The 10441-nt window shown below is 52.3% G+C and overlaps 1 protein-coding gene across 1 annotated transcript in view; it reads left to right on the plus strand.

Moving 5' to 3' along the window:
* The window catches only part of SEMA4B (semaphorin 4B), a 37157-nt gene that overhangs the window by 3953 nt on the left and 22763 nt on the right, over positions 1-10441 (plus strand). The window contains exon 2 of the mRNA XM_025050339.1: positions 284-451. Coding sequence (XP_024906107.1) covers positions 284-451 — 168 coding nt within the window. The remainder of the gene's footprint in view (positions 1-283; positions 452-10441) is intronic.

Consider the following 10441-nt stretch of genomic DNA (forward strand, 5'->3'; position numbering starts at 1 on the left):
ACCCCAACCAGCCCCGCCGTTTTCCAGCTAGTTTCACTGTCCCCCGCAGGACGCAGGTCAGGCGCGGCCAGGCCTGCCACGGTCAGGGAGGGCGCAGCCCCACCAACCCCACGGCCCACTGCGGCTGCAGAGCTGCCGCGGGGGCAGGTCCCCACTGGGGAACGGCGGACAGCAGCGAGTCCCGAGTGGCTGTCATCGCCCGAGGGCGGGTCATAGTGGGGGGGGCTGTTGGGCGCCTGGGGACAATTCCCGTAAACACGGGCGGGGCGGGGCTTGGCCGCAGCCTCGCATTTCCGGGGACGGTGCACAGGACAGAGGGTGTTCCCGTGGACGCTCCAGGTCCCTAAGGAGGGCGTCCGGCTGGCCTGGAACAGCCAGGACGAGCGTGGGGACAGTGCGGGAGGTGGACCTGCCGTGGGCGGTGGTCGCGCGCGAGCCGGGACACCCTCAGGTAGGTAGGCGCAGGGGCCAGGTCAGGCGAGAGCCGCGGCCCGGGGAGGGGGCGGACCCGGGAGAAGTCGTCGGGACTGCCACCTCCCCCACCTCCCGCAGGGCTGTCTCCAAGAGGGCCCCACCTGCAAGTTCTGATGTGCACCCGCGGCTGCCTCTGGGGGAGCCTGTTGCCATGGCAGCGCAGGAGGCTGGGCCCACGTTCTCCTGGCCACCCGGGCCCTTACCTTTCTTACACCACCCCTTGCTCCCACACCTGGAAGTGAGAAGCAAGAATCTTGGTCTGGAGGGAAATTGGTTTGGGATTTGGGGAAGGCCTGAACCCTTCCTGGGATTGGTCGTGGGTATGACGTCTGAGTTAGGCTCTTTGTCATGGCTGCTTCTCTCTGAGTGACAAGGTAGATTTAAGGATTAAGAGGGAAAGTAAGTGGGGATCCTGGAAATGACGGGGTTCTAGTGTCCTCCCTGGAGCCACTGTGTTCTAGCAAAAGGACTCAGGACCCCCGGGTCGCCTGGAGAAAGTCATCGACCCCTCGTCACATTTACGCACCTGTAATTGCCAGTTTGTCCTTTGACTTACAAATCACATAATTCTTGTAAGCGCCAAATGCCATAAGGACAGGGAAGCGCACAATTAAAATTTTATTTTATTCCACAAATGCTTAAGAACTGGAAGAGATTTAGAAATCCACGTAGTCCCGTCCCTTATTTTCATAGGAGAAACTGGACCCAGAGAGATTAAATTATTTCCCAAAATGAAACAGGGACTTGGGAAGATCAGAATTTGAACCCAGTCTCCGTGGCTGTTTCCTTTGGTGACAGGTGATCTAATGACCAGGACAAAGGCAACAGACAAGTAAAAATAGGGCATGGAGGCTGGAGCCTCCGGGAGAAACCTCAGAGAGAGTCTCTCTCCCTGGTGTGCAGATGAAAATCAGAGGAAAGCTCTTATCCCTCTCCCTGCTCCCTGGGGCTTTGCTTTCATTGTCGTGTCTGAGAGGATTGCCCGAAAAACATCTCCAGGAGCCAAGCATTCCCCAGCTATCCAAAATAACACCTCTTCTGAAGCCAAAACGGCTGTTGGGACTGTACGAACAAGAAACCCTTTGGCTGCCCTGAAACAGGAGTGTGGGACTTCCCACAGCAGTGAGGTGTCTTTTCTGGAGAAAGGATGAGAGGCTGAGAAGAGGGCCAGGAAAGACACCTGAATGAATGACTGGGAAATGATTCGAGCCCATCGGCTAGAGGCGAAAACTCACTTATTCATTTAGTAAACATTTCCTGGGTGCCTGCTATTTGCAGGCTCTGCGCTGGGGGCCAGAGATTAAAAATCTGAGTTAGGCTGGCCTGGTGCCTGCACTCAGGGAGCTCATAGAAGAGGCAGGAAGAGAGGGATGTGATGTGTAAATGAGCATTTCACGACAGCATAATGAGTGCCTTAGTGGAAATCCGAGCAGAGAGCAGACAGCCCGCCCAGAGGAGCAGCCCCGGAAATCAGTTGAAAACAGCCTGATTCTAGCCTCTGAAGTCTGGGAGCACGACGGAGGCTCTGCCAGGTTGGCCCTGGCCACTACCTTTGTTGGAGACAAAGGAATGAGTCAGTGTGTCCAAAGACATGTGGTGAGGGAGAGTATTTTCTGGAAATCAGAGTTTAAAGGATGCTGATGAACTGTAAGCTTGGTAGGGTGGGGCGCGGGGACCATGGCAGTTTCCTTTAATTTCATGAATACTTAGAAGGCAGCAAGTACACAAGAAATATTTGTTGAATGAATGAACGAAGAAAGGAAGGAAGGAAAGAAGGGAGGAAGGAAAGGGAGAGCAGCTTATATCATCAAGAGGAGGATGGCTATAACTTGAGACAAAACCCTGGTCGAAATTCCAGCTGTAGATACAGTATCTTTGTGGGTTCTGGAATCAGATCTGGGTTCTGGTCCCAGCCCCGACTTACCACTTGTGTGACCTCCGCAAGTCCCTGAGCCTCTCTGTGCCCCAGTTTCTCATCTATAAAGTGGAATACAATAATTTCTCGCTCACTTTGTCGTGAGAATTAAATAAATCATTGAATGCAAGAAGCCCAGCACAGCACCTCACTTATAGAAAATGCACCATGAATGCTAGCCTTGTAAATGGCAAATTTGCTTTAGGGAAATAGTTTGCCAAATAATTCATGTTAAGGCTATACAACTCCAAAATGAGGTCTATACCTTCTTTTTACCTGATAAAGGCTAATTTTGAAAATTCCCTGTGTCTGCAGATTAGCAAACCTGAAAGAAATGCTCCTTTACCTTTTGAGGGGAGGGAAAAGAGACAATGATCTTTTTGAAATCAGATGAAAGCTCTGATCCCTCTTACAGAACAGCATATCGTTCTTGGGGTTCAGGTCACAACTCCCAGCCTATGTGGCTGGATGAGTCCAGGCCCCATACAGTACCTCTGCTAGGGCCAAGCTGGGCCCACTGGAGCCTTATGGTGGCCTCTAGCCCGATGCTCACTCAAAGCTCAGAAATGGTGCTGCCAGAAGTCATGAGGAGTCACGGGCCTGGGTGGCGGGTGCACAAGATCCCTGTCTCCGTGTAGGTCATCGGTGCCACCCTCATACCCGCTTTCTGCAAATGCTGTGTTCTGATGCCATTGCTTGAAGGTAGCAAGTGGGCATACCACCACAGAGAGTGACAAAGCAGGGTGATAGTGCAGGCTTTGGAGCCACGAGAAATCAGTGGCATGCACCTGTCCATCTCCCAGCAACCCTGGCAGCTGTTCCGTCTTGGCGTACCTTGCGGGTACCACTGGGACCAAGAGCAAGGCCTTCTGTCTGGGTAAAAAGATGGGAGCGGCTAAGACCAGAGGTGACAGGGAAACTCCTTGAGGGGAGAAGCCAAGGGGACAGCCTTGGGTCTCCGGAAAAGAAGGGCCATTCCTCGGGGTGGAGGAAGGGCCTTGGCCTGGGCCTTCTTTCTTTTCTTGAGGCAATGAGCAGAGGTCTAGGGTCAGAGTGGGGTTTAAGGAAGAAGAACTTGGTGGGCAAATGGGGAGGTAGATTCCTGATTTCTTGGGACCTTGGGAATGGAGGGGCCTCAGACCCGATAGGCCAGATTGGAAGCCAAAACTCTCTCCTAGACCCTATGCTTCTTGCTGTCCACCCTCACCTGGCCTAGACCATCCCTCTCCACCTGTGAGCAGCTGCAGTGGTTTCAGGGGAAAGAGAGTCACTAAGCAGTCACCGTGTGCCTTCGGGGTGGCAGATGCCAAGCACCAGCCAAGCCTATTCACCAAGCTCTTGAGGCCCTGAGGTGATCAGGCCTGCAGGCACAGGCAGACAGCCCCTCCTGAACTCGTGCTGGGGGCAGGGCGTGACAGTGGCAACTTCATGTTCTGCCACGTCCAGGCAGAGACAGGTTGAGCCCTGCTGGTTGCACCACAGCCCCGTGGGGCAGGGCATCCCCTCCCAGGGAGTGGCCAGCTCAGGCCCCGACAGGCCCCGTCGGGGGTGGCGATGGGGTGGGTGGCGGGCTGCTCACCACAGCAGGAGCACCTGGGGCCTGGGCTGGGCAGGCTGTTTTCTTCTCCTTGTGAGACTTGCAGCCTCAGCACTGGGTTTATAAGAGGCAGCTGGACCTGAGGGAGAGCCCAGAGTGGGTCCTCGGGGCTGGGCATCAAAGACGGTTAGAAGTTATTGAGGCAGAGGCTGCTGGGATAGGTGGGGGGAGCTGGTAATGTAATGAGCTTGCCTTTGTCCCTGTAGCATCCACGAAATGCCAGCGCAGCCAGTCCCTTATATGCACTCACATCAGCCCTCCTGATGGCCATGGAGTCCTACCTCACAGATGAGGAAGCTGAGGTTCAGGCAGACGGTGTGGCTTGCTCCCAGTCCACCAGGTAACGGCTGGCACCGAGTTTCTTCCAATGAAGGAACCAGGGTGCTTGACCACCAGATTCTACCACTTATCAGAGCGGGAAACACAAGGGGCTTGAGGAGGAACGGAAACGAGGCCATTTACCCTTATTACCAGACCCTGGCGAACAGTTGCCTGTGAGATCTGAGGCCGTATTAGTGCTGGCCTGGGGATGTCCTCTATCGTGGAGGGCACTGCCCCAAGGAGGCTCCCAGCCACCAGGATCTGGAAGTCATTGGCTGATTTAAAAGCACACGCAAGGGTGTGCCAGCTGGTGTCAGTCACTTCCTCGTCAAAATGCTGCTCAAAATGCTGCAGCTGAGCCGCTGCCCAACCCCTGGGGAGGACACACCAGCATCGTGCTCCCCAGCCAGGGCAGGGCGGGGAGCTGAAGTTGCAGGTTGGCATGAGAGGAGGGCTCAGGGCTACGAGGGGAGGATGGCAGGGGGCCAAAGCCCGTGGAGCTGGGCTGCAGCCAGTTTGTGTCTACGAGGCTGGGCAGCTTGCCAGCCAGAACCCGGGACCAGGGAGGAGTGCTACTCCAGGAGGGGGTGGGTGGGACCTTTGGGTTCAAGCTCCACTGGGCATGGCAGGATGCCCCTCCCCCACTGCCAACAAACAAAGCAATGACTCCTAGAGTAGAATCGTGGGAGTCGCAGAGCCAGGTTCCCTAGGTGGGAATGAGAGCAGGCAGGCCTGGCTGGGGGCCGCCTGGTGGGGACCATCTGTGCCCAAGGACGTGGCCAGCCTACACCTGGGCAGAGGCTGTCCTGTAGATGATGAGTGAGTATCGAGAGGCTGACTGTGGCCTGGACTGACCATTCCCCTGCCAGCCCTTGCCCTGCGCCTTTTCCTGTGTGCTCAGCAGGTTAGACAGAGAGCAGGCACGCATGGTCCTGGGCTTTGTATTTTTAATCATGTTTCCCGTTGTTTTCTCTTCCTCTCATAGCCTTTCTTATTTCTCTTTCTTTTCTCTTTCTCATTTTTTTTTCTTCTTCTACCTGATTCTACAGGTGAGGTTTCTTGTCTCACTTTTTGGCTTCTTTTTTTTTCCTCCCATGATAACAGGTATAAGGACCGTGCACATATCTGAAGTGTACACCTTAAACATTTTAATGTTTGTACACACCTGGGAAACCAACACCCAAACGAAGGTGTAGAATATTCTCATTATTCCCAACGTTCCCTTGTCTGCTTCCCGGGCCTGTGCCCCCTCGACTGGCATTTTTCACCATAGAGAAGTTTTGTTTGGCCTCTGTGTATGTTTTCCTATGTACTTTTTATACCTGCATTTTTGTCCTTATGTGTGTGTGTGTATGTATGAGAGAGAGAGAGAAAGAAACAGACAGACAGACAGACAGACACGGGAGAAGGGTGAGGATGGGAGGAAGGCAAGGCCGTGTGAGTGGATGGAGAAAGGGCCAGGATGGTGGTGACTTCATCTTGCCAGAGGTGGGCACGGAGGAAGGGTTACTTTTCTCTTCGTCTCTTTTTTTACTCTCTTTCCAAGCCGCCCCCTGAGCTCTTTATAAACAGGAACATCCTGGCCGAGAGAGACTTGCCCATGTCCAAGAGTGGCAAAGGGGAGCAGGAGACACAGCGTTGGCTTGGGAACCACACTTAGCCCACAGGAAGTCAGCTCGAATGAGGTTTTTCTCTGTCAGCCATCCTCCTGTTTTTTCCAGTCTGGGGAGAACAAATTGGCACACTGGTAGAAGACACTGGAGTCCATAGGGGCCGAGGCTGCCATGCTGGGGGCGTCTGTGGAGGGCTCCTCTCTAGGCCAACGGTTGGGTCCCTTATTTGTCAGCCCTGCAGAGTTCCTACTGGAGTGCTGCACTTGGCGGAGGGGCTTCCGAAGACAGAAGACTCGTCTCTGTCCTCAAGGGCCTTGCCACCTACTCGGCATGAGACGTACTGAAAGCGTTCGAATAGCCGTGAGCAGAGTAGAATCGACCACCAAGCGAGGCTGCATCGGCCCCTGCCTCTTGTCCTCAGGGATGAGCACAGCAGTCACACAACCCTGGTGTTACCAGGACACTAGGGCAAACTGGCCTTGCTGTCCTTTTAGAAGAGACCTGATGCGGTCTCTCAGCACGTGCCGCTCCATCTAAGCAGAACGTAGACGAAGGGAATACTGCAGCCAGTTCCCCGATTTCAGTGAGATTTCTTGCAAGTTTTTCCATAAGATTCTTATGGATAAAAATGGAGAAATGAGGGCTGAATAGTGCAGTGAGGGGGAGACCTAGCTGGTTGCTCAACCCGCAAAGGATATTGATCAGTTTTAACCCTGACGGAAGTCTCTTGCAGCATTGGGCTCTGCTCTTGGCCCTGTCTCACCCAATCCCAATCCCCACCCCCAAACCTACAAAATACCTGTAGCTTTTCTATATTAACCAATTGTTAAAACTGCCTCAGACCTACTCACTCTTTCTGAAACACACACGTTTTTGCTGAATCATTTGAAAGTAAGTTGCAGACATCGTGACACATCACCTCTGAAAACCTCAGCAGACATCTGCAAAGCACAGGGACATTCTCCTGCAACCACAATACCTACCATTGTCATACTCAAGACATGCACCATAATGCCATAATATCCTCTACCACACGGTGCATCTGAAAACTTTCCCAGTTGCTCTATAGTTTTTTTTTTCCAGGATTCAATCAAGATTCACATCTTGTGTTTAATCATATTGTCTTTTTAGTTTCTTAACCTTAAACAGTTCTCCTGTCTTTTTGCCTTTCATCAGATTGACATTTTGAAGAGTGAGCCTAGTTATCTTTAAGAGTGCCGGATGCATCTGTGTCCTCATTATTCGATCTGGGTGAAACATTTTTGACAAGAATGCTACAAGGTTGATGACGTTATATATTTCCGATTGCATCACGTCAGGACGTAAATGATGTCAGGAGGTCCCATTACTGGTGATGCTAATTTGAATCACTTGGTTAGGATGGTGACCGTCAGAGCTACATTCTCCCTTCGGTAATCAGTCACTCATCTGCGGGACCGACTTTGAGACGTTGTTTATACGTAGTTTCCTAACAATCTTCCAGCCAAATGCTTTCGCATCCAATGACGATCCTTGCTTGAATTCGAATTTTCCAATTCTATCATTTCTTCTACATTTATCAGTTAGTATTTTTCTGCAAAGAAAAGCTTCCTTTCTGTTTCTTCTCTTTCTTTGTGTCTCTCTGAATGTCACTGTGGACTAATGGATTGCTTTTATTTGCATGCATTAGAAACCATTACTCCATTATGCTTTTTGATGCTCAAATTGTCCCAAGTTTGGTCATCAAGCTGGTCCTAGGCCCTTTTGACATGACCCCATTAGTCTTTGATTACTTCACTGCTTTCTGGCCCAACAGAATGTCCCAGGTGCACTTTTTACTTTCCCTTTCCTTGGTCCAGGGAGTCCTGGTACCTTTTATCGGACAATGCTATTTAGAAACCACGAAGTGGGTACTTGGTCTGTTCATCCAACATTTTTATCAATGACGTGAATAAAGGCGTAAGGAATACTTATCAAATTTACAGATGACTCAAAACTGGGAGGGGAAGCCAAATGTATAGTAATAGAATCAATATTCAGAATAACCTCAATAGGATGAAATCTGGACCAGAACCGATAGATTTAAAAGAAATCAATGCACAGTCTTGTGCTTAGGTTGAAAAAGATGATTGCATAGTTATAGGTTTGGGGGAACTCTTTACTGGACCAAAGGTGATATCAAAAAATAGCTCTGGTTGTTGACTGACATGAGCCAGCAGTATTACATGACTCTTAGGTTGCATGCGTTCATCCAGCCAGTACTTCCTGAGGGACCACCGCATGCCCGGCATTGTTCTAGAGGTTTGGGGTCTGTTAGCTAACAAGCCAGATAAGCAACATTCCCTGCTCCCCTGCTTAGTCAACATTTTGGAGGTAGAAAGACAGGTGGGAAGTTCAGACAATAAAGAAAAACCACAACAGATAAGCAAATCATATAGTATGATAGAAGGTGATGGATGCTTTGAAAAGAAAATCTCAGGATAAGGGGTATATTGGGGAAAATTCCGATTCTTCAGGAAGGTGATCTTGGAGCAAAGATTTGGAGAAGGCAAGGGACTCAGTTTTGTGGCCGTGAGGGAAGATGCTCCAGGCAGAGGAGGGAGTAACCTGGGGAGGGCGGGCAAAGGTCTCAGCAGAGTGCTTTTTAGCCTGAGTAGATCGAGAGTGGCTGTGAGGGTGGGAACACGGACCTTGCAGTCCTCTGTAAGTTTTCTGGCTTTTCATCTGGGTGAGACAGCAACCATTGGAGGGTCATGAGCAGATGGGCTCCATGACCTACCTGGCTTTGTGTTTTGTAAGAGTCACTCTGCCGAGTTGAGGAGAGATTGCAAGGGAGCAAGAGTAGAAGCCGGGGAGGCCAGTTAGGAGGCCCTCGCAGTAACCGGGAATAAAAGGGTGGTGACTAGGCCCCCGGAGGTGGTAAGCGGTCAGTTTATGGACTTGCTGGTAAATTAGATATGGGGAGTGAGAGAAAAGGGAGTTAGGTTTATAACCTGAGCAACTTAAGGATGGCTTGCTGCTAAGTGAGATGGGGAAGGCTCACACAGCTGGAGCTCATTTTGGGGAGACAGCGATCAGGAGCTCATTTTGGGACATGCTGGCTCTGAGACGCCTGCCAGACAAAACAGCCAGTGGAAATGTCGAGGCCATTTGGAGTTCAGGACAGAGGTCCTGGCTGCAGATAGAAGCTTGGGCATCATTGGCTAAAGGTGGATTGAAAGCATTGACACGGTAGTCAAGCGCCCGAGGCCTGGTCAGCGCTAGAGCTGGGGGTGCTTAGTGCTGCCCACATCCCATTTGAATTCTGTGTCCACTGCTGGGAGCCCCTTTAAAAGGAGCGCCGCGAGCCTGGCCCATGTCCACAGAAGGGATGGAGGCACAGAAGTCATAGAGTGTGGGGGAGCTTGGCTGCAAGAGAGGAGACCTGGGACCGTGTGAGTGCTGTGCCCACTGTGACAGCCACCCTGTGAGAGGGGATGTGGCAGGCCCCGGTGGTGGCTCTGAGGAAGCTTATTTTGGCTGGGGTTTAAGAGGAACTTTCCCAGGATTGCAGCTAATTCCTGGAGAAACTGTCCCCACTGCCATGGAAATGAATAGCAAGGTTTTGAACTGTCTTTTCACTCTTAAGTACAGGAAGAATTACATTTTACTGTGATCCTGTTCACACTTGGGAAAAGTTGAAAAATGTTTCCCAAAGCTTACTTATCCTTTTTGTGATCATTGCCCTCTGATACTTTCTATTCCGTTTCTATGTTTTTGTTAATGCTGATAGGGAGCCACTACATTGATTTCAGGACCCACTAAGGGGTCCAGGTTGCCGTTTGAAATCCCTGGTCTCAGCAGGACTGGCTCCACCCCTGGGGATGTTGGGGGGTGATGGGCCCACGCCTTCCCCAAGTGGGTGCCCCTGGGATCCACTCCAGCCTTCCGGAGTACTTGACCTGCGGGCCACGTGCAGCTTGTGAAGAAGGTCTCACCTCCTTGGCAGTACATTAAATCCTATTATTCCACTTAAGCTAATCTTGCCCGCTTCGCCCACCCGAGGTTTGGCTTCGCGTGGACAGAACTCTGAGTGCGGACGCCCCGCGGCGAGCCGGGACTAAGTGCTGGGCCTGCAGCGAACGCAGCCAAGACCCAAGGTGGACTGACCTGTGCAGAAATTAGACTGAGGCAAGTAGCCCCGGCGTCAGCACAGGCTCGGCTGAGTTCATTCGGTCACGGACAAGTGGGTGCCAGGAGCATCAGCGGGGGAGGCAGGAGGGCGGGGATAAAGGGCCAGCCCCGGGCGAGACCCGAACGGGGCGCACAGTGGGAGAGACCCACACGTTTTCCCAAAACAGCGCTCGCAGAGGGTCTCAGAGCAGCCGGAATGGGGCTGCGGCGCCGGTAGGAGGATCCGAAGGTGGGGGGCGGGATCTAGGGGTCCGCTTTCCCCCGCGCTCCGCGGCCTCGGCGCCTACGGATCCCCGGACTTGGCCCCTCCAGGCGCGCACCCTGAGGGCGCCCCTCCTGCCCGCGGCGCCCAGGAAGGGGGAAGGGGGA

The sequence above is a fragment of the Pteropus alecto genome, unplaced genomic scaffold (assembly GCF_000325575.1).
Source record: "Pteropus alecto unplaced genomic scaffold, ASM32557v1 scaffold60, whole genome shotgun sequence".
NCBI lineage: Eukaryota > Metazoa > Chordata > Mammalia > Chiroptera > Pteropodidae > Pteropus > Pteropus alecto.